This window comes from Prosopis cineraria, unplaced genomic scaffold, assembly GCF_029017545.1.
Source record: "Prosopis cineraria cultivar Desert tree isolate PC_DT_omini unplaced genomic scaffold, ASM2901754v1 PC8, whole genome shotgun sequence".
Lineage (NCBI taxonomy): Eukaryota > Viridiplantae > Streptophyta > Magnoliopsida > Fabales > Fabaceae > Prosopis > Prosopis cineraria.
The window spans coordinates 13,233,044-13,257,985 of record NW_026555339.1 but is presented as its reverse complement, the minus strand read 5'-3'; the positions used below and the strand labels follow the sequence as shown (position 1 = coordinate 13,257,985).

The 24,942-nt window shown below is 30.5% G+C and overlaps 1 protein-coding gene and 1 long non-coding RNA gene across 10 annotated transcripts; one reads left to right on the top strand and one right to left on the bottom strand.

Moving 5' to 3' along the window:
• Positions 1-731: 731 nt before the first annotated feature.
• LOC129318993 (uncharacterized) lies at positions 732-4,694 on the top strand. 2 transcript variants are annotated; one of them, XR_008595388.1, is made up of 3 exons: positions 732-933; positions 1,019-1,134; positions 4,570-4,694. It is a non-coding gene; the product is annotated as an uncharacterized LOC129318993 (long non-coding RNA). The 2 variants fall into 2 exon arrangements; XR_008595387.1 differs by lacking the exon at positions 4,570-4,694 and adding an exon at positions 1,328-1,373.
• Positions 3,371-24,580, bottom strand: LOC129318991 (uncharacterized). Of its 8 annotated transcripts, none has more exons than XR_008595385.1 (10): positions 24,376-24,447; positions 23,041-23,343; positions 22,621-22,749; positions 19,811-19,921; positions 18,346-18,394; positions 17,642-17,706; positions 7,376-16,181; positions 5,753-6,319; positions 4,546-5,106; positions 3,371-3,883 (listed from the first exon to the last, which is right to left on the bottom strand). XR_008595385.1 is itself a non-coding variant. In XM_054964022.1 (10 exons), the coding sequence occupies exons 8-10, from the start codon at positions 7,595-7,597 to the stop codon at positions 4,612-4,614; spliced, it is 1,284 nt and encodes a 427-aa protein (XP_054819997.1). In that variant the 5' UTR covers positions 7,598-10,448; positions 16,067-16,181; positions 17,642-17,706; positions 18,346-18,394; positions 19,811-19,921; positions 22,621-22,749; positions 23,041-23,343; positions 24,376-24,440; the 3' UTR covers positions 3,371-4,611. The 8 variants fall into 8 exon arrangements, 6 of the variants coding, with proteins under 6 accessions (XP_054819997.1, XP_054819994.1, XP_054819996.1 ...); XM_054964022.1 differs by having other exon boundaries at positions 3,371-5,106; positions 7,376-10,448; positions 16,067-16,181; positions 24,376-24,440; XM_054964019.1 differs by having other exon boundaries at positions 3,371-5,106; positions 7,376-8,156; positions 16,067-16,181; positions 24,376-24,437.
• Between the last annotated feature and the right edge of the window lie 362 nt (positions 24,581-24,942).

Genomic DNA, 24,942 nt, shown 5'->3' with positions numbered 1-24,942 from the left:
CTTATATATTTAAGATGCTTGTTTTTAATTAAATCAAGACATGTGTATCTATTATAAATTATTTATTTTGTAATAAATTATTGTTATTAATATTAATAGCATATTAAAATTTGGATGTTTTAATTTGATTGGATAAAAATATATTAAGCATATAAAGTATATAAATCTGGCCCATTCTTTATTTTCACGTTTGAATGCTAACCAATTTGTTGTAATTAGGAAAGGTCAAATAAACATTCTAATACATACTTTGCTAAAAAAAAAAAAAACATCGTAATACATACATGTCATAAAAACAATAAGCCCAAAGTATTACCTTTGCAGCTTTAATATTAAGTTGTCTTCCTTGCAAATAAACCATTAAATCTATAATAATTTTAAATTTTAAATTAAATAATTTTTTAATTAATATTTTATTTATTTATTTTTTAGTTTTATGACTAATAGAAATATTAGCCTAGTAGACTCTATATTATATACTTACTTAAATATTCAAAGTTTAAATTTTACTTAATTTAAAGATTAATTTTATTTTGTTTTACATAGAAAGGTTACTGAAGTGCCCTTACTTTTTGTTATAAAAAAGAATGATAAATAAAATATTATAACAACAATAAAAATCTGATGGGGTCATTACTTGTAATTTTTTCAAGAAGTTTTTTTTATTTTATTCTCTTTCTTCCTGATTATTCATTCTTCATTCATCATTCAGACGCAGAGTGGAGAGAGCGAGAGAGAGCATCGTTCTTCTATTTCCTTCTCCTCTTCCCTGTTGCACCGCCTTTCTGTTCTTTGGGGTTGATTTTCTCTGCTCACCATCAGCTATGTCTCTTCCTCGCCATCACGTACCACCGTTGGGAGTGTTGCTGTCACCAGATCCTCTCCTTGCCACCGCCCCTGTTTCGTCCTAATCTTCTCTACTGTATCGTTAGTGTGTGTGAGCTTTAATATCCTTTCCTATTCAATTATAGGACACGCCTATGTGTGTTTGATAAGCTTAATTTCTTTCTTTTGCTAGCCAATGATTTCTGATGTTCTTCCCTCTCGTTCGTGCGGCAAATTGAAGCTTTTCCTTTCCTTCTTGGTGCCGACCATGTGCTGATTATAACTGTCACTACTACACTTTGGGTTAAGGTAAATCGTCGGTGGTTTCTTCTCCTCCTTTGATTTCAACAGTTACACCAAATCATTTTCTCTTCCTCCCCTGGCCGAAAGATGAGTTTTTGCTCTTCATTGTTGCTATCATGATTTTGAGGAAATTGAGGTGTTGTTTGGTTTATGCTAGGTGTTACTTCATTTTTAGTGACGAGCTGAATTTTGATTGTAGAATTAAACATTTGAAGAAGTTGGAAGCTTGGATGCTGGGTTCATAATTTAGTTAGTTGTGAATGATCTTATAGTACTTGTAGGAATACTCAAAAGAAGAAATTGGTGGGAATAAGATTTTTAATTTTCATACTAAAGCCTAAAGGAATTATATATGCTATTTGAGAAAGTATATGTCTTCATATAAGTTGTGAAGTTGATGTATCCATTGGAATTGTACAACACTTAAAGGAAAATTGCTAGACTACATAATAATTAAGATTTTATTAAGTTTGAATTAAGAGCTGTGTTAATGATCAAGATTGAATGCTTCCAAGTGTTGTTGATTACTTGATGGAATTTATCGAAGGATTTAGTAAGAGTTTAAAGGGTTAATAAGAAACTTTAAGAATTATTGAAGAGCTTGAATATTAGTTCACTTGCTTATATTAAAAAGAAAAATCATAATGACATAAGAGTTGCTGGTTTAAATGCTAGGTTAATTTAGGGCATCACTGAAATAAGTGTGAAATTCAAGGAGTCTAACTATAAGATTATTGAAAATCTCATGTGAGTGGGTAGCGTTCTGAATAAATTTTTAGTAAAATATTTATAAAATTCCTTTATTTAAATTTTAATATTATTCTTTTATAGGCAGTATAAATATTCTTACAAATTCTATCTTTATAATAATTGATTTATAAATGATGATTTCTTGATTTTACCCATGATTTATGTTATTGCCAAGTAATAATTGAAGTTAATATATGACAAATAGTATTACGTCTCAAAAGTAACTTAATAAATTCTATGTTTGATATAAAAATTTTTAATATGATAATTTGTACATGGAGGATAGGAAGATGAACATAAGAAATGGAAAATGATTGTTGAACAGTTTATTTGAAAGTGAAAAATTTTGAAAATTTTATTCTTGCTCCATGCACGCTTGATTTTTAATGAGGGGGATTGAATTCAGAACGCTAGACGATAACGACAGTTCTATTAACCTTTGATGCGCCATGGTACACCTAGCTAGTAGGGTGCATTGGAGATACTAGCCTCGTGTGCTGGCCAACACATGTGGAATGGAGGATGTAGTTTTGTGGATGTAATCCACGCCTATTATTCATGAGCTTTATACTTGCACCTGTTTTTTGTAGCTTCTTGCCATGCCAGATATGTTACTTACCCTCGTGAACTGTGTGTCCATGCCTGTTATTCATTCTGATAAAGCCCTCCTAGATTAGACTTAAAACTTATTGTTTTTATATTAATTTCTTTAAAGGCATTTTTTTTTTTTAAATTTCACCATTACTCAAAATTTTATATATATTATAAATTTTTATAAACTTATCTGGTTCTAATATTGTTGGTGGTTCCAATTATACCATTAAGCAAACTCGTCATTTATTGTTAATTAAGAAAAGTGTTTCATTATTTTCTTGATTTGTTGAAATTAAATTATTAGTTACTATTTTCTCATTTTTATTTATTTATTTATTATAATTTACAAACTTGATTGGAACACTACTCACTAAAAATTTCTTTGGTCTCAGATATTATAACTGACCCTGCACTTTTTGCCAATCATTGAGGGGCAGTATTGCTTTTTGGATAGTGGGAGCGACAATTCATTTTGATGCAATTATATATTATATTAAAATTATAAATTTAAAGCTCCGCGTATACTGTAGTTAGGTTCTAGTCTTATTTTGTTGTTGTGAAATATATTGGTGCAGAGTTAAGCTTCTTTCTGGTTTGGCTGACCAGTTTTGCTATTGTAGAAATTTTGGGAGGTCTTAGTTATAGGAGAGATTTTGTTAAAAATTTTACAAAATGTTTAAAGTTTTACCAACTTTATAATTATATATATTAGAGACTTTTTGATTAGTAGGGTTTATTTATTGATATTTTATTTTTATATTTGGTTAATTAAGGCTTATGAAATGTGAGTGTATCTTATATATTCTGTGCCAGTCACACCTTTAATACCAGAGTGTGACAAAATCAGAAAAAGATTTTCTGTCCAGATCTTGACACATGTCCCATAGAGACGGCATGCTTAGGTGATAACCTTTTGCACAAATATTGATCATCTTTGGTACATCTATAAGTGATAGTGCTTCCAAAGTTGGGAGATCAGTACGAAGCTCATCACTTTCATTCTCATTTGATAAATAATATGTCTCAAAAATGTACTTCAACCCTGCAGCTTCTTCAATCATCAAAGATCTTAATTTTTGAAGACCTCCAACGACATAGTAAGGAAATACAAACTCCAACTTGTTGCACGTTCAGATTTCGAGATCCACCAGTTTTGAGAAAATGGAGGTGTTGTTGATATAACCTCGATCCATAGAATCATCTTCAACCACATTAACTAATTCCTCAGTCACAAATATATAAAAAAGACAACTGTTGTAGGCTTCTCCATGTCGAGATGGACAACACAGTTCTTAACTTTTTGCATCCTGTGAGTTTTATTTCTTTAAGATTGATGAAGTTGACGACATTCGGCGCCTACACTTGGTGTCATTGGCCTTTCAACATTGATAATCTCTTGAATTTCGGATTCCTGCAAGTATTTAAAGAGGCAATTTAAATTCCAAATCACTGTTAAATTTCTACATTTCACACTAGTGATCAGATCATGGTCTAATTTTGACCCCAAATAAATGTATAAAATATGCATAATTCATTTCCAAACATGTCCAAAAATTATTAACACTGATTCCTTGGTTCTTTTTGCTTCCCCATCACATAACGCTCCTCAATTACCTTTTCACTCTGTAGCACAACTAGTTGACCAAAGGTTGACAATAATGATATAGATGATTGTTCAGACAAATTAAAAGTATAAACTTATAATTAATCTGTGAAATTTTTCATAATATTAAAAGTGTCGACATGAGTCAATAAATAGACAAACTCCTCTCCGTGAGTGTGTGTGTGTGTGTGTGTGTGTGTGTTATAGTCAAATAGTTCTAAAATCAACTCTTTTTATATAAATTGCTCAAATCCACATAAAGTACAGTAACATTACCCAATTTTGATAAGGTTTTACTGCTTCTTCAGCAATCAATCTTATATAAGAGCAGAAAAGTTCAAATTTTAACAGAATATTAATTTCCAAGCAAATGTTCTGAATTAACATAAAGTAAAATTAAACGGAACAAAATGCTTTTATGCCATAAAACATGTTTGACATCCTGTAAAATAACAAGTTAAAAGTGTTACCTTTGCTTCTTCCAAATTTTGTAGAGATGGGCATTCCAGATTGACATTTATGGATGCAAATGCTGATCATGTTTGGCACGTTTTCAAGGGATAGTGTTTCCAAAGCAGAAGATGAATGTGAAGCTCATCATTTTCATTCTCATTTGGCACATAATAATGTTCATGATTGTATTTCCCAAAAACATATTTCAGTTCATTGGCATTTTGGATCGCTATAAGTTTTAATTTTTGAAGACCTCCTGAAAATATGGATGGAAATATAAATTCCAGCATGTTGCAATTCTTGATTCTGAGAATCTTTAGTTTTGGAAAAATGGAGGTGCAATTGATATAGTCACGATCCTCTCCTCGATTTGTTATTATGTGCTTCAATTTTTCGCAATCCCAGATTTCCAACTTCTCCAACGTGATGATCATAGCAATGGATACACTGAACATTGTCTTTAATGTTAAACAATTACTAAGTGTCATCTGCCTTATATTTTGAAACATCACTGGTTTTCTCACAAGACATTCAGTTGAATGAAATGTTTCAATCCCTTTCATTGAAGCCAGTAATTCCTACAAGCACACATTTAATTTTTCTATCAATCAACCCAAATAATTAATTTAGTTTTGCATTATTTGCCTAAGAGAAACAATATTATGAAAACAACATTTAAGGTGCTATAGAACAAATGAAATACAAAATAAATATGTCAAGTATCATGTGGTATACGCTCTCGCATATAAGATTGTGGCCATTTAAGATATAAAATATAAATATAATAAAGCATTAAATTAACTAAATACGTCTTTCACTTATTCCTCTTCCCATATTAGTAACAAAATAATAGAAAGTGAAGAAAACATAAAACATCAATAAACACACACACACACACACACACAGAATAATATCAATTTTTCTCTTTAACTTCTACTCAAATAAAAATCTTAAATAAATTATCATTAATTAAATCTATAAAAGATTATAACATAAACATTTGTCAAATAATTTGTATTTGCGGAAATTATAAACAGTTTTTTGGCCCAAAACTAAGTCTATGTATATAAAAGCTTAAAAAATTGAATTTTATTAAGAGAAATACAATACACGAATAAGTTCCTTTTAATCAAACTTTCACTGCATCACAAGTACGCAGAGCTATATTAAATTAAATAGAACAAGACTGACATGATATAGAATAATAAGTTAAAATAGTGCTACCTTCTCTGCTTTCAAAGTCTGCTGAGATGGGCAATCCAGTTGAAAACTCTTGATACAAATGCTATTCATATTTGGCACATCTTCGTGGGATAATGTTTCCAAAGCAGGCAGATGAAAGTGAGGCTCATTATTTTCATTCTCATTTGGTGATGTATAATCCTCATGATTGTATTTTTTCCCAAAAATATATTTCAGTTCATGAGCAGTTCTGATATCCATAGATTTTAATTTTTGAAGAACTCCAGAAAGAGTAGATGGAAATAGAATTTCCAGCTTGTTACAATTCCTGATTCTGAGCATCTCTAGTTTTGGGAAAATAGAGTTATTGCAACGGATATAGTCACCATCCTGTCCCTCATTTGTCATTATGTGTTTCAATTCATGACATTCTATGATTGATAACTGCTCCAAAATTATGCTTGTGGCAATAGATTCACTGAACAATGTCTTTACTTTTAAACATCCCTTGAGTTTCATATGCCTTGTATCTTGTACGTTCAATGATTGTCTCAAAAGATACTTAGCTGTATGAAATGCTTTGATCCTTTGCCCTGTTGCAAATAACTCCTACAACCATAATATATGTTTAGTTTTTAGTTTACATCTAGTCAAAATCCATTTGGGAGATCTCAACTATTTGTTGGATTTGACAAAAGCACATCCTAAGTGTCATTTGAATATATTTTTGAGGGTTATCCAAACAGACCTACACATTTTCCTGATATTAATTCAACTCATATGACTAATTTCTATCATCTAATCTGATGCCTCAATAATAATCTGATTAATAAAAAGAATTATTTTAGTTTATTAAAATACTATCAAATCAAGCACTTGAATTTCAAAATTTTCATGAGATTAATCATGTATTTATAAAACTAGGCATGTGTTAAACTAAATTATTTTGATGGAATAAACTATCCTTACGCTTATTTAATCTGGTATTAGGAGCTATTTGATCGGGGACAAAAAAATTGAGGGGAAAAAAACGAAAGAAAGAATGAAAGATGAAGGGGGAGGGAAGAGATTAAAAAAGAGAGAGGAAAAGGGGTATGGATATAAAGCTTGAAATGTGTCTAATCAAATGGTCTAAGTTATTTTAATAAAGTAAATTATTCTCAAGTATATTTAATAATATAAAGAATTTAACATAATTTAAGAAGAAACTTACATGAAATGCAAAATATACGTGTCAAGCATCTTCTGTTATAGAAATTGTCTATATGTGTGCGTACACGCACAGATATTAAATTATCATTATCAATTATATATAAATGTGAATGGATCTTTCGATCATGTAACATATGCTAATAATGGAAGTTTAATTAATAATTCTTTCTTTTAAAAATGTAAGACATTTTTAATTGAATCTCACTCTCAATAAAATAATTATCTACTTTCAAAATAATCATATATTTTCATATTTTCTTCTATTAAACATTCTGTAATAAATATAAAATTATTTCTCGTCAGGGCCATTTAAAAAAAATAATAATTACACTTTAAAAAATTAAAAATATTTTATATTTAATTTTTAAAAAAATATTTTATATTTTTTAATAGAGAAAGCAGGATCACAAAAATAGGAAGGTTGAACGAAAGGGAAAGACAATAATAGCATACCTGTGACATTGTGTGACGTGGCAATTTGGCATTGGAAACTACAGCATCAGTGCCTTTCAATGTGGCTAGAAAACAACACCCATGAGCCCATGAAAGAGCACGTGTCTTCGAATTTACATTTTTCTCCTCTAAACTACCTTTCAAAAATGAAGTTTGCCTTGGTATACGTTTCTTACAATCGCAGAATATTTTAATGAAACTTGGTACTTTTTCAATGTCCATTCTAGTCAATAAAGGGAGAAGAGTCTCTTGATGCAAAACTTGACCCTCATCGCGATATTCACTCACTATGTATTTCAACTTCTTACAGTATCTTATAGATAAATCTTCCAAAAGGGAAAGGTTTCCAGGGAAAAATAGTGACGATACAATTTATAATTTGTTACATCTTACAATTTGAAGAGATTTTAACTTTGGAAACAACAATCCAATAACACTCTTGATCATCAACAACCACTGTTTCTTCTCCCAAACACTCGTATACAGCAATTAAACTTTTTAGCTTTTCACAATTTGCAAGTACTCATTCTTCCAATTGTGTTAGACTTCGAGCAATAGAGGGTTGGAAAATTGATGGTTGGAACATTGGATAGTTATTCAATTCCAAGACCTTCAAATGAGGTAGTTTGAGATTACCATCAAAGAATTTGTTTGAGTAATTTCTTACAATTTTTCAACTTTAAAACTTGCAATTGCCTGAGAAAGTCTGAAGGCGGAGAACCCTGGTATAATTCTTTCATTTCTACTCCACACAATTGTAGCGCAACCAACTTGGAGAAACCTGTCATGTCAAAATAATGATGCCCCTTAGTATCAATGAGGCACTCAATCTTAGACCCTTGACGCAATCGAAGCTTAATCAAGTCATTCATACCTCCATCTTCCATAGGAATGATGTCCGGGACAAGATTTTTCCATCCTATTTCTCCTATTTCCCCCAAGTCAAGGACCTCTACTGTTTCCATAAGGTACTTAAAGAAGTCTTTTGAGATTAAATTTTCCAGAGAGTCTGTATTAAAGCATTTTAACACGCCATCCTCATCATCAGCAAAGCATTCATATCTAGTTTAAGATATAGAATACATTTGCAATGCAATAGGAGGTGTATCATGAGTAATTTGATCATCTTCAATTTTTTTGTCATCATTTAGCTTCTGATGTTCAACAATGTAATTCTTAACATAATACAATTCTTCCAATTGAGAACATCTTTCAATTACTTTAAAAGGATTCTTCTTTTGAATTTCACAATCCCTTAATCCCAGCAATCTCAACCTTTTTAGTTCACTAATTTTTGTTGGTAATTCATTGATTGAACAATATTCCAATTCAAAAGTCTCAATACTCGGGAGATTTCTTATGATAGAGATGTCATCCAATCTCCAACCATGTAGACGAACACTTCGAATATTATTTAATGAAAAAAGTGACTCTAACAATGATGAAGGGAGAAATATTTTACCATATTTACAAATTAAAAGTAGAACTTTGAGTCTTGTCATCCCTACGAAGAATGATTCTGGGTTGTTTGCTACAACCTCTCCATTTATGATAAGAATTAGAATCTCGAGTTTCATACCATCAAACTTATCAAGTACATCACTAGTACTCCAAAACACAAATCACTTGTTTGTTTTTAAAGTTACTCCTGGATCCGTAAGCACTTGAATATCTTCTTTTGCTATCCATAGGGCAACTTCACTGACCAAGTCATGCATTTTTACACATTCACTATTATCAACCTTTAATAACAAAGAAGAAGCTATAAGTTCTTTTTTTTTCTCCAAGTGCTTGGCTTTTCGCTACATAATATTTGTCAACTTCCCCAAAAAGTCCAACCCCTATACCAAGTCTAACAATAAGGTTCAAAGAAAGTCTTCTGGGAAAATAGAACACAATAAAAAGAGCTTTTGAGCCTTTTCATTCCTTAGATTCTCATAGCTTAAGCTTAAACATTTATAAACCTTCACCAAATTTTCATCAATATCAAGAAATTGCACAGAATTATGTAAGGTTGCCAAAGCTACCTTCCATTCACTTATAGGCCAATTTCTTAATGTGCTAGCTAGTGAGACAATTGTAATTGGTAATCCTCCACACTCCTTCACAAAATCTTGTGCAAGAACCTCCAAATCATCACCACTTCTAGCATGCAACAAAAAAAGATTTAAGGCATCCTTATTGGTCAACGTGTGTAGCTGAATTGTTTGTTGACATCTCATTGCTTGACAAACTTTCGAATCGCGAGTTGTTATCAAAATATAGCAATTCCCATGATCTAGCCAAGATGGAATCCCTATGTCTCTAAGATTTAGTTCTTCCCACACGTCATCTAATATTATAATTAAATTTCCATCATAATTATAAATTCTATGCCATAAAACCTTCGGGTACTCTTCTTCCTTTCCTTCCTCTAATTGCAAACCTAACTACCTTGCAATTTCACCTTGAAACTTGTTGATATTTGGTAGATTGAAGACAACAACAAATACTACTTTCTGAAATGCTTTGGATTCTTCAACTTGTTTGCCCACTTGTGTTGCCAATGTGGTTTTACCCATACCCCCCATCCCTTGTAACACAATCATATGATGATTTTCACAAGTTGCTTCAATTTTGACTTTCTGCTCTCAAAATCAATGAAGTCTCCAGAAGCATGGTATTTTATACTTGAAAGTTCAGCTGGACGTGCTACTCTTTCGAAGTTACATTTTATGTATGTGATTTTTAATGGCTTGCGTCCTCTGTGCCAACCTCTTGCCTTGTCGGTGTCTCCAATGAGGACACCAACTATAAGACCAGGTCTGCTTGACTCTACAATTCTCTCGAATAAGATTTTCAGCTTCCTCTATCCAATTTTGAACTTCATATTCAATTTGGTTCTCATTTCTTCTTTTGGCATCTTCAACATCATTTTGCACTTTTTTTTTGGTTTTGTAACCAAATCATTATTGTCTTGCACAAATTGATGCACATGAGTCTCAAAATGACAAAAATAATTAACTTCCTTTATAGCCTTATCCACTAATCTTCGAGCAAGATTTAATGCAATAGTTTCCCCAATGCTCATCATCTAAAATGGACATGAGATTGCAATTACAAGTTTTTTTCAATTGTTCATAGATAGAGTCAGATTCCCTCCTCTAAGGGAATCCTCCACTGTCCCTTCATTAAGGGACAGTAGAAAGCTAGACCATTACTATTACAAAAAAGGCTAAATAAGATACCTTATACTTGATAGTTATTTGTAAAAAATAACAAATAAAAAAGGAAAAAAATATTTGACAATATATCTATTTGATGCTTGTTCTGAAATAATCATCTAATATATACTTGATATATTTGACTTATTTTGTAACAAGCATCACGGTTGTTATTATGGAGTAATCGTCAAATATATCAAGTACAGATTAGATGATTATTTCAGAACAAGCATCAAATAGAATAAAATTACTACTTATTATGAAATAATCACCAAGTATTGGTTTTTAAAATTGGCCCCAAACCCTATTTCATTCCACACTCAGACAACTCGACAATATTCAAAACTTTTCCAAAAACTCCTTCCTAACAATTCCACCCCCATTTCACACTCTCTAATCGTTAGGATCATGATTTGTTTACGGGTTTGCTTTTGTGGGTGCTTGTGAAGTTTGCTTGTGTGGCCATGCTTGTGTTCGATAGAGGCTTATGGTAAGTGTGCTTGTGAACATTTTCATGATTGTGGTGAGTTTTGATTTTCCTTCATTTTTCGTTCTTTTCAACCGGTTAGTGTTAGGTTTTGATTGTGGGTTTTCATATAAGGTTGTTCATGGTGTTGAATTAGGTGAATTGGAATTTGATATTCCATATTTAATTCATCTCTCGTGTTCATACTTGTGGTGAGTTTTGATTTTCCTTCATTTTCCATTCTTTTCAATCGATTACTATTGGGTTTTCATATAAGGTTGCTCATTGGTGTTGAATTAGGTGAATTGGAATTTGATATCCCTTAGTCAGTTCATCTTTTATTGTTTTTATTTTTGGTTAATTTGAATGTCTACATTATTACACATTCATTCCTTTCCTCTCTTCTTCTTCCCCAAACTAATATATATAGGAATTTCTATGCTTGGTGCTGTATAAATTTGATATGATATGTTGTTTTTCATGATTGTTGTTTAAATTAAGTTAGAATAGAATTTACTGGAATATAATTTAGTATAAAAAATGGCATAATGCTCAAGAAACATCCTTTTTTAAGTTGTTATACTACCGAATGTTTTCCAAATTTATTGTTTTGTATTATATATAAGTAAGTGCTAGTTTTGTGTTGTTATTGATATTGTCAAAATTGTGGTTTTTTTTTCCTTACCAAGAGAGGGTCTAATGCCCAAGAAACACTCATATTTAAGTTGCTAATCCAAATACTTATGAAGAACACTTACTGATTATCGAGATGGATTAAAGTTACAAGCGTTAGACAATACATGGCAAGATAAAGAGATGATATTGATAGTAGCCAAGAGCATAGTGAAAGCTGTGCATCATCTCATGCTAAATTAGAGTTATAAAGTATACTGAAGCATGAGATGTCAATTGTTTGGAAAACATTACAAAAAAGCACAAAAAATGTCATTTTACAAATTACAAGTCGTTCGCCATGACCAACGATGCATTCATTTCAGTGAACCATGCTAAGACTAATTTGATCTACATAATAGTCAACGTTCTATACATAAACAGTGGAGGTAATTTGCTCAAAATTTCAAAGTTCAAGGACCAGGATGCTACTCGCATAATAGTTTAGAATCTATAGTGCTAATTAACAATGACACATCAACATTTAAATGGCGCCTACAGTGATCAGCAACAGTGTTAACAAAAGAAAATGGTAGTGTTTAATTTACTATGAATTTAAAAGTTTAGGATTTATTTTACACATTTTAAAAGTTCACAATCCAAGGTGCTTTTCAAGCAAGAGTTCAATGTCCATTTTGCTCATTAACCCAATTTTTAAAGTAAATAAAACTATTTTATCTCCAAATATCTCCCCATTATCTCAACTTCTCATTCACATATTCATAATTTCAAAATTCTAATTTCAAATAATAAATAAAATTCAAAATCTTAATTTAAAAATAATGGGAAAATTATCCCAACTTTCCATTAACTTAATTATTTACACTTCCAAGTTTCTAATTTAAAAATAATAAAAAAAATTATGCATCACAAGTAGCATCTAATGACACCACATGTCCTTTATTCTAATTTGCTTTATTTATTTTCTAATTTTTAAGAATAAATAAAACTACCTCACCCTTCAAATATTTTTGATTTTGTAAGGGTTCATGGTTATTACTATTGCCACCCCACATGTGCATGTGTTTGTTTATGTTATGAAAGGATTAAAATGGTGCCCAACCACATAGTTGTTAATTTTATGGTCAGGGTAAACTTTTGAATGTCTTACTCAATGGAAAAATGTTTTGTGGTTGCCATTTACATCTATAATTAATTGATATGTAATTGTATAGACTAGATTGACCTTAGTTACTAAGTAGTTGTACTCACCACTCAATCTTAAATATTACAGGAACTAGCTCATTGGATCAGGATAAAAAAAAATGACCAAAGGCATAGGATTCTACATAATCATACCTATAGGCCTTGAACTTTAATTATGTGTATTTTTGGCTACTTGAATTGCTATTTGCCAACTAGGTTTACATGTAGTTCATTTTTGGCTACTTGAATTATTGTTAAAAATGAACTGAAAGCACGCAAAAATAAGTGTACATGAATGAATATTATATAGTTCTCTCTCTCTCTCTCTCTCACGTATTGATTTATGAAAATTGGGCTCCCCATTATGTTTTGTGATCAAGGGGTTGAGCAATATAAAAGTGATATATGAATGATTAGTTGGCTATAGTGTGTTGTATGAGCCCTATACGATCCTTGAGAGTGGTCTAAAGGTTGGTGTAAACTTTTAACAGTTGAATTATGGTTTAAGCACCCTGGTTGTGACTTTATGTGAAAAAGAGTAAGTTATAAAACAAGTGTCCAACTTTTGATTGAAAAATAATTTGATTGTAAAATTGGTGCTATTAGCTAAAGCTAGAAGAACGCTTTCTGTAGACACCTAGATTACCTCAATCAGATGCCCGACGAAGAAATGGGCTGTTGGAAGTTCACCCTAGTAGCTGTCATGTGATAGCTCTATGCTATAAAATTTTGTGCAATGTTTCCTCACGCAGGCATAAAGGAGACAAAGCATAGAATATCTGCAGTGAGCCACGACGCATCTCTATTCCGCTATACTGTTTTGTTGTTTTCAACTATTTCGCAAATGCATTGACTTGTTTAAGATCCCATGCTTCCACATAAGTTTTAAACCCTAATTTATGAATGGTGAAAGTGTTCTGAAGTGTTTTTAAATAATGAACGCTTCCCCATTGTTGAAATTTATAACTTTATATCGGACTATACAAATGGGTAATCCTTTAGGGTTAACACCTTGATTATCTAGGTTTGGAAGTTAAATAGAGATTAGTAAGGGATACCTTACATAAGATCTTCAAAGTTGCTTAGTTTGAAGCAAGGAAAAAGTAGGAAGAAAATAAGAGGGAGAAATTTTTTAGGGAGAATGACAAACAGGTCCCAAAAGAACTAATTAATTCAAGTTAAATCTCAAGTTCCAAACTCTAAAAATTTGCAACTCAATCTCTCAATTTTGCAATTACGTTGTGATGAATTTACAACTTATTTTTCAAATTTTAACATGATTGAAGAATTAAATTATTTTTCCTATTAAAATTTAAAATACAAGTTATAAATCCATTACAATGAAATTGCAAAATTGAGAGATTGAGTTGCAAATTCCTGAAATTTGATACTTAAAACCTAACTTGAATTAATTAATCCTTTTGAAACCTCTCTGTCATTCTTCTAATTTTTTTTAAAATAGTAAATTTTTAATTTGGAATGGATAGTGTAAAGCATAAAATTCATAAAATTACTAAGTTGACTAGGACGATGGAATCTTGTAGTCATTTTGGGCCATTTGATGTTGTTGAAATGATTGTGATGTGCTCTGACTTGGTTTGGATGTTATCACATTCAACCTTTAACTTTTGGTGTCTTGATCTCAAGTTAAAAAGTTTGATTTACATATCTAAGAGAAATTATTCAACATGAGAAAATTAATGGAGATGTTGCACATAAAATATAAGCTAGGTGGTTTAAATAGAGAAAGGCTAAAGCATTATTATTGTGATCAAAAGGTACCTGTTAAACTTAAAAGAAAGTTTATTAAATTGCTATAAAACCAACATGTTATATGGTAATAAATGTTGGGCCTTGAAAGGATAACATGGGCATAAAGTTGGAGTAACAAAGATAAAATTGTTAAAATAGAAATGAGGTAATACAAGAAAAGATAAAATTCAAAATGCGCATATACAAGAAAAAGTAAATGTGACATCTATTTATGGGAAAATGATAAAAAATAATTTGTGATAGTTTGAACATATACAAAGAAGGCTATAAAAAGGACTAATGAGGAAAGTGGAACTGATAATCTTGAGCCCTATTAAAAAAGATAAAGGAAGATCTAACATAACACTCATGAAAATTGTTAAATGACACTTTTTAGTTAACAATATTCCTAAAAACTTAGTTGATGATAGAGCACAATAGTATCGTGCAATCCAAGTAGCTAAACCCATCTAGTGGTTTAAGGCTTGTTTCAGGGCTCGTGTGCATGGCTTAATTAGCAACATGGTTTAAAATCATGTTATTTGCTAACAGTGAACTTAATCGGTGCAATTTTTTCTTCTAATTGACAATATTTAAAGTATTAATGCATTAGAGAATTTATTAACTCATTACTCTTCAAACTTTATGCTATGTTTAGATGCATAAGGATTTATATTCGTATTTGGACAATAGGAACCAACCAAGACTGGACTATTGACTTCTATTAGAACTAAACTACTTGTGCCAATCGAGATCGAACTGTTGGTGATGACCCAGGCCAAAGTGTAGGTAAAGATGAGGATCAGAAAGCCAAATTTCGTCGTGACTGGATCGATAGTGCCGACCAGGACCGTAGTATAAGTGACAATCAGGATCATAAGGCTGACTTCCACCAAGTCTAAACTATTAGCATTAACTAGAATTGAACAGCAGCTTGCGACCAAGATCAAATGACTAGCAATTAGGCCCGATCAATGCTAACAGTCCAGTGTCTGTGGAAGTCTGCCATTTGGTCCTAGTCACCGCCGGAGTATGGTCTCGTTAGAAGTCTACTATTCAATCTCGCTAGACACCGGCTGTCCAATCTTGGTGAAAATAAGTCATCCAGATTGCCGACTTTGACAGGGATTGGACTGCCAACGTTGTCCGAATTGCTTTTAAATTTAAACATTGAATTTAAAATTTGAAATTTTACTTAAAATCCAAACAAAAGATTTTAATATTATAATTTAAAACTTTTTACATTATCTAAACAAAAAATTTAGAATATATAAATTTTAAATGTGAGATTTTAAATCCAAATTCCCAATTCAAATTCACCCATCCAAATGCAACCTTAATGTAATTTGGTAAGTCAAGGACAAGAAGCTGAAACTATATACTATGATCAAATGAAAAATATAGCAATGTAAGCACAAAAATAATAAATCATAAAAAATGCATACTCACTACCTTTTGTTTTTGTGGAAGACTTCAACTTTGTTCGATGATGCCTTCGACAAGGAAACCTCCTTTTTTTCAAATTTCTCTTTGTAGAATTTACTAAAAACAATTGACGAAGATAAAACTGCAAAAAAAAAAAACATCAAATAGACGAATATTAGAACACAGAATTGGTTTTTTCTGTCCTATCAAAAAATAAAGAAATGAACACACAAATGGTTGACCAGAACTCCAGAAGCAAACATTATAGTGGCCAAAGAGGTATTATAAAATAATGCACATACATATATCATTAACTGTAATACTTAAAGTCGGCAGCAAATTTTACGCTTAATTCTTTAATAAAATTAATAATTTGAAAAACATAAATAAACTTAAATTAATTTTAACGACAACTTCTATGAACAGAAACTTTGATATATTTTTCAATGTCATCAGTTATAAATACTTGTCCAGGACCCTCAATGCATTAACGTACAAATGATACAAGTGCAAAAGTAATTGATAATTCTTAAGCATATATAATTTTAAAATAATTATTTTTCATCTTAACATATATTTTATAAAAAAAATTTATAAAAATATATATTTTAGATTATTAAAAAAAATACATTAAATGATAGTAGTTATATTTTTTTCATAAAAGATATTTTAAATGTTTTTTACAATGGTTTCGGGCCAGGTTGGTTTGCATTTAGGCATTTGGATCGGCCGGTCCAATCAATCAAACCAGAAACTAGCTCTTGATCCAACGGTAATTTGATGAACCAGTGCCCGATCCCATTGTGACAACATTGATTGGTGAAAATTACAATGGAGATTGGATTCAGCCCTAACTACTCCCTCATTCCTATATATAAAATATTTTTAATTAAATCACATAAATTAATAAAAATTAATTATTTAATTAAAAACACATCATCATTCTAATTTTACTTCTAATTATTGTAAATAAATAAATCTCTTTTTTCAAAGTAAATTAATGAAATTAATTATCCTTTTCTCTTTTTAATTTAATAAACCAACAAGCCCTCATAAGGACAAAAAAATATTCTAAAAAATTTCTTATATATAGAGACCGAAAGAGTAGATTAGAAGATACTCCCAAATTATAAGACACTTTTAGATAAAATCGCACATACTAATAAAACTCCTTAAATACACTTTATTACCTTTTTTTTTCAAAACAAAAATATAAATTTTTAAAAATACCCTTCATTAAATATTTCATTAATGAAAGAATATTACAAAAAAAAAATATATGAGAAGAATATTATTAAAAAAGTATTGAAATCTTATTTTCATCAAAATATTTTATATTTTAAAACGTTAAATCTTCTTTAAAAATATCTTATAATTTTAGATAGATTGACTATTATTTTTGTTCATCCACAGTACTTAATGATATTGCACTCCAAGAAATTGATAGTGATGAAAATGATAATAAATAGTAATTAAAAAAAGCCGCACGCGCGCGCGCACAAAAAGGAGTAAAACCACTCAAATTAAATGGATATTTGCCACTTCTTTTTCCCCCCCTGAGAATTGAACTCTGATTGATGATAACTTGCGACAGAGAAAAACCTCGCTTTTTGTTGTTTTTCTTCAAACTCGCAAAAGATGACGACAGCCAAAACACGAATACGAAACTGAAAGAGCAAATCACATTATTAAATCACAAGTAACAGCTTTTATTACACAAGAGATATGGTATATACGCATATGTACAGAATAATAAGTTATTTGTTAGCATGTTTGGCAGTTCAAATTTCTAGTCATTTCGTTTTTAAAAAAAAAATTGGGAGAATAACACTAGGGCGTAAAAGATTAATTTAATTATAGTTGAATCACTAAACTTATTTAAAAAATAAATTACAAATATAAATTTAAAGAGAATGAGACACAGAGACAGAGTGAGAAATGCAAATTCAACATTTTAGTCTCATAATAAGTCACTCATAATAATTTTTCTCATATTTGCAACTCACTATTAACAAATATTTTCAACTCATCTTTTAATAAAATTTATTAAGACTTAACTGTTATAAAACTAATTTTTTTTTTAGAATTTAAGTGTCATTCTTCTACGTAATTAGTTTATGTAATTGAAAGTTAATATGTCATGCAACTTAAATTTTGGTTTTTCATTTTAGTGCATTAGTTTTTTTTTTTTTGGTCCAAATACTATCTACTGCATTCACTACGTGAGAAAATCGAATAGGTCAAATTAAATATAAACCAAATGACAATGAGCAACAGAAACAAATAGAATCAAAACATATGCTAACCTTAATTTTTTTGGGAGATTTCAACACTGATTGGAAGTCTCCTTTTTTTCTGTGAATTTTGGATCACTTGTAAGAACAAATTAACAATCAACCAAGGGCAAGCTGCCAAGAAAAAGTCTACATAAAACGAATCATAGCAAACAAAAACTAATTACCAAAGGGGTAAAAGCTTCAACAATACGAATACATAAGAAGAAGCATGAGAAAATGGACATATATATAAAAAATACTAATCTTCCCCCTTTTTTTTTTCAATTTTTTGGTTTGCGAAAATCACAAAAGAGAATAACAGAAGCATGGGAGAAAAGTTATTACATTACTTTATTAATTAATATTTTTAAATTTTATCCTTGATAATAAAATACTAAAAAGAGAATTTAAACCTAATTTACTATTTCTACTGGCCTTCTTGAATATTATGTTTTTTTTCTTTTTAAGAGAGGTAAAATTAAAATATTTTTTAAAATTTTAAGACAAATTTACCTTTCTTCATGCTGGTGAAATAATTGGGAGAAATTTATAATATAGACCGTAGATCTTAACATTAATTTAGGAAGCTGAAAAAAGCTAAAATTGAAAAGCAGTTATTAATGAATTATAGTCAAAATTTCAATAATCCCAACTAGTTAGATGATTTATTATTAAACTAACTTTAATACTTAAATGATAGTATAAATCAATAAGAAGCTCAAAGTACTAATGGTAAATAACAGTCTATTTACTTGATAAAAATGTCATCAAAATGAGGGGCTAAACACTCTTGTTCTTGGAATTAGTTGGAACCTATTAGTGGATGAATTGGTGATTGAATTTTCTCTTTAGATTGTGAATTAGTTAATATAGCTTTTAAAGTTATTTTAATTACCTTATTGATTGAGGTAAATTTTTTTAAAATATAACTATTTTATAGTATTATTTTTCGTGAAATTTATCATGTACTATATTGTTTTTATGATCTTTATGGACACTTCTTGTCATTTTTATTTCTTAATCTCTTCCAAGCTTTTAAATTTATTTTAATTTAATACGATCATGTTACCTCACATGAAGAATTCAACTATTTTTTGGAAGTAAAGAAAGAACGTGAATGAACACATGAATGAAGCCTAACTACCAAAAAACTGTAAAATTCATGGCATACAAGCTGCAATAAAAATGGAGAAAATTTAGTGTGATACACAGATAAGAGACAATGGAATAACTAATACCTCTTTTTTTTTGTGTAATTTAATGAACAAATGCCATTAGAGGCTCAGAATGGAAGTAAAAAAAAAACATGAATACTTATTTAGAAGTGCCTTTCAGAAAAATATTTTCATGTTTTACAAAAATTATTTAAGTCTCCAATAATTAATTGATCTCATGAAAGCATCATTAGTCATAAATAAGCATAGAGCATATATAAACTAAAATAAATTTGATATTTGAAATTTAATAAAAATGATATAAAGAAAGATCACTTTACCTCAGAATGGCATGAAATCTAAGTGTTTAGAAGCAAAGAAATTGGAGAATGGAAACACAAGTGAGGCCAATCTGCCATTGCCATAAACATCAAGAAATCACCACACCCAAACTGCAATAAAAGATAAACTACTTCAGTACCTCACAAATATGAGATACAGAGATGGTGAAATAAATTATATATAGCAAAAAAAAAACCTAAAACTTAGTTAAGATTCAGTTATTAATGAATTTTGTAGGGGAAAAAGAGAAGAAAGGAGGGTCTATTATTATCTGAAGCGGCATTAAAGATCGGAGGGACTTGAGAGAGAGAGAGTGGGGGCCAGAGAAATGAAGAGAGTTACAGGGGACGAATAGGTAATTAAGAGGATGCTTGAGGAGAAGCATAATGGCAATGATATTATAAGAAGGGATAATTGTTTAGTTATTTAAATTAAATTAAAGGATTTGAGTGCAAAACATATCTAAAAAAATTTTTCCTATAAGATTCTGGTATTTTTAAGTAAACAAAAGTGTATAGTATCCATTAATTTGATAAAAAAAAAGTCAGCTTTCCTTAATCCGTTAATTTCTTCCTTAGAACATATAAGGGTCAATGTACTATTTTAACGGATTGAAGAAAGTTAGTTTTTTTTTTATCAAATTATTATGTACTCATGTACCATTATTAATTTAAAGATACAAGAAGATCTGGAAAAAAAAATTCCTAAATATTTGTACACCTAAATTTTAAATTAAATTTAATTGTTGGCTTTCTGTTACTGCATAGGCATAGTGCAATGCGTGGGGAATGTGCTTTTTGGCTATGTTTGTTGGCACATTTGGTGTCGGCGTTGCACACTTGCCTTCTCAAATGAGGATGTGAATAAAACGATAGTTAGGCTATGTTTAGACAACATCTTAACTGAGGTTTGTATAGGGTTTGGGCTACCCAAACCTCAATTAGGATGTTAAAAGCTCTTTTGAAAAAAAAAAAAATCATGTTTGGATAGAAAATATTTTGAACGGACTTATGGACTAAACATGGCATTGGCCATGAAGCTACTTTTTTTGGCTTCTGGCGTTAGGTAACTCTGGTCAGTGCTGGTATTGAATATTTCAATGACAATTATGTTTTTTTGTTACCCTTTTTCTCTCATATATGGTGCTTGCACAAACTAGACTCAGACAGGTGCATAAGAATTAATGATTTGTCTTTTCATGATCTTTTAGGTTTTCAACAAGATTGAAAAAAAAAAAAACAAGAAAAATACATATGAAAAACTTTTTTACAGTTGGGAGAAAAAGATGTAGAAGAATATTAATATTAAATTGTATTATTCTTAATTTAAATTTAAAGTCTGCACAAAACACGTAAAATAAAAATTCAATTGTATTATTTTTAATTTAATAATATTCAAATTTTTACAAATTTTATACTCAAATGTATTTTATATTTGTAATCTATTTTTTAAAAAAATTGTCATTTTAAGTTCAATATTTTTTTCTAAAAATATCAAATTTGTCACAAAAATATATACAAAAAAATTCATATTCAATTTTGTCATGATATATCTTAACTGACTTTTAAATCAAATCATGTAAACAAATTTTTATTTTTTAAAAAAAATATCCAAATATAAATCATATTAAAATCAAAGACTTTTTTCTTAACTTTAGTTTGCTAATTTCAGTTAATTCTAGCTTCAATTATAAATTTTTTACTACCTTATGCAGAGCAAGAGCAGACCATTCTCTTGCCTTTGTCATAAAAGCAATCTAAGTGCTTAATCGCACATGGCCTTTTGTTTAGAAAGCATATCGAACACACTCTTCAGACAGGACCTGCAAGACGTGCACACATTGTCTCCGAACCGGTGGCTTATCCGACGCATCGGTGGAGTGTATGCACGAGAGGAAAACCGACAGAGAGCTCGGATCGAGGTTCCGAGCAATGGACTCAAGCTCGGCAGCAGCGAGCGACTGGGTATCCCGGTCGGAAAGCTTGGTGAGGCACGTGAAAATCCGTTGTTTCAGATTCACGGAGGGGTTCGACGAGGGAGGCATTGCAATTCAGGTAATGCGGGTGGGAGAAGAAGTTCCAGCGACGAAGGAGTTAGGTAAAAGGCGGCGGAGCAGCTGGAATTTCCGGCAACATCGCCGGAATTTATTGTTCAGGGGATTGTTGCGGTAGTTGCTTGGCACATTCGGTGGAAAATAAGGTGCCGGCTTTATTGTGTGAAGATGTGCAAAGGAAGCAGAGCAGTTTAAGAGAGAGACGGTCGTTGATAACGATTGGGAAGCAAACGGCGAGTCGTGTGTTCGATAATATGGGAGACAGGGAAGCTAAAACGACGGGATGTTTGCTGGGGTCATAGAGGGAGATGGAGTGTCGTTTTTCAGAATCGTATTTTACCGTTTTTGGGCAATCCCGTGCATATGATTGATTAATGTAGATGAGGCTGTATTTTCACAAGAACAGAGTGAATGATAGGATCAGGTAAAGTGAGAGATAGGCATGTAGAGTCAGGGCGAGGTTTTAAAAAGTAAGAACGATTGAGAGGGGAGGAAGAAGAGGGGGCCTTGTGAAAGAAAGCAAACAGGAGATCATGTGGAGATTACTTCAACATATATAGAGTTAAGTTGAAGCATATCATGCATCAATGGGTTTTTTTTTTATCATAATTCTCAAATGTCACCTCTTTTTTTTTTTACTTAAATTTCAAGAACAAAATAATTCAAAATCAAAAGACAGAAATGTCCACAGAGCATAATGAACAACATTCAAATTCGATTTGTAATAAATGATATAAGAAAATACGATCACTTTACCTCAAAATGGTGTGCAGTTCAACCTTATTTAGACCTGAAGCAATTCAACTATTTGGAAGCAAACAAAGTACAAAATGGAAATACTAGTGAAGCCTGTCTCCTGTAAATATAAAGAAATCACCACACAAACTGCAAAAACAAACAAACAAAGAAAAAATTTAATATGGTACACAAATATGAGATAATAAAATAGTACTAGTGAAACCTCTCTCTCTTTTTTTTGGGGGGGAGGGGTAAGAAAGAGGCACATTTGATGAAAATATCAATTTCATGTTTTATAGTAAGTATTCATGTCTCAGCCTATTAAGTAATTGATCTTATGAAAGCATAATTTGTCATAATTAAGTAGCAGAGAGTATAATCTAAGTTTGATATTTGAAATTTAATAAATGAGGATATAAAGAAAGAAGATGACTTTACCTCAGAATGGCAGAAAATTCAAACTGTTAAGGAAGCAAAGAAATTGGAGAATGGAACCAAAAGTGAAGCCAATCTGCCATTGGCATAAATAGCAAGAAAAGAGCAGAGAAACTTGAGCACCTCACAAAAAAGTGAAATTACTTTAGTTTGTTTATTTTCACATCCTCCAACACATTGAGCTGATCACTTAGCTTAAGAAGAAGGAGGCTGGATTGTTATCTCAAGTGTTTGGAAGCAAAGAAATTGGAGCATGGAAGCAGAGGCGATCTGAAATATGAGATCGATGTGCCTAACAAATAGAGACTTCACAGAGAGAGAGAGAGAGAGACCTGAGGTGAAAAGAAATGAAGCCCAAGCCCAAGCCAAGATCTTAAGATAATATCTTATCTTTTTTTAAATAAATAGACAACTTTGTTCATTACTAAAAATTAATATATCGTATATTTAAAAAGTGGACAGTCAAGCAATAAAGCAGGGAAATAAAGAGTGACTCAGTGAAATTTTTTTTTTTTTTGGTCAAGACTCGGTGAAAAGATTGTGCCAAAGCCAACAAACTAGAAGCAGGAAACAACAAATCCAACAACACAAAACACAGTCCAACACTTCGAAATAAACAAAGAACCCAACACTTGAGATAATCAATATCCAAGCTTTTATCTACCTCCAGGCTCAAATCCTACACCATTTACCATTTTCTTTTTAACTAATTGATTTTTTTTTATGAAAACAAAATCTTGAAATTATTTTTTTTAAGAATCTTGAAATAAATTTTGGCACATATTCTTTGATTGTTTGAGCACTAAATAAAATTCATGCAATTCAGATCTTTTATGACATAATCACTTTCCTATCTATATTATAACTTATAAGACTTCTTTTAAAATAATTTATTAGTCCCTAATATAAATAATATAAAAATTATCAATTAATATTTTTTAAAATTTTATTTCTCTCTCTTTAATAAGAATAAAATTAGATTTTTTAAAAAAATTTTAAGACAAATTTACCTTCTTTGAATCAGGTGAAATAATTTAAAATAACTTAAATATAATTTAGAGGGAGCAGATCTCCACATTAAATTAGCTAGGAGAAAAAATATAAAATTGAAAAGCAGTTATTAATGAATTTTGTTTTATGTGAGAAAGAAAGAAGGGTGGAAGATTACTTGAAACGGCGTGAAGGAGTAGTGTTTGAAACTTAGAAGAAGGAAAGAAAATGGAAATCTGATATATATAAGATTCATGAGCCTAAGAAGAATTATGAGCAATAAAGAGATGTGCGTGTAAGCAGGGAAGGAGAGAGAGAAAGCAGAAACAAAAATGAAGAGAGACTAACCTGCAGGAATAGCATGCTGTAGCTTGATCAGAAGAAGTAGAACGGCAATGGAGCGAGAAGCACCGAGTTAAGAAGAAGCTGAGTAAGATCACAATCCAACACAATGATGAAGATGATAAGAATGAAAAATAAGAGCGGCACATAATTGAAGAGAGATTGTAAAAAAGTAAAGCTATCCCATACTCATAAGTCAACTTGTTTTGTCACATCACTCCGACAAGGTTTGTGTGTTTTGCGTGTTCGCAGGCTACACTTTTTGACTTTTGTAGTGTGAGTTTGAATTTAGGATCCAACCAACGTTAACAAATTAAAATTAAAAAATAATTGATAATTATAATATAATTTATGATTAAATTTAAAAATAAATTAAAATATATAATAATAAAAATGAATATAAATTTTTTTGTATATACTTTTGTCAGATTTTTTTAAAAAAAATATTAAATTTAAAATTAATTTAAAAAAATAGATTACAAATATAAAATATATTAATAAGTAAAAATGTTAATTTGAAAAAAAATTAGAATTAAATGATAATATTCAATTGTGAAAATTTAAAATTAATCT

Excerpts from the sequence above, each read along its gene's own strand:
- LOC129318991 (XM_054964021.1), bottom strand. The coding sequence starts at position 7,597 with ATGGACATTGAAAAAGTACCAAGTTTCATTAAAATATTCTGCGATTGT. Across the intron at positions 6,320-7,375 it reads CACGTCACACAATGTCACAG|GAGTTATTTGCAACAGGGCA; the intron begins GTATGCTATTAT and ends TTATGGTTGTAG. Across the intron at positions 5,107-5,752 it reads AGACTTTGAAAGCAGAGAAG|GAATTACTGGCTTCAATGAA; the intron begins GTAGCACTATTT and ends GTGTGCTTGTAG.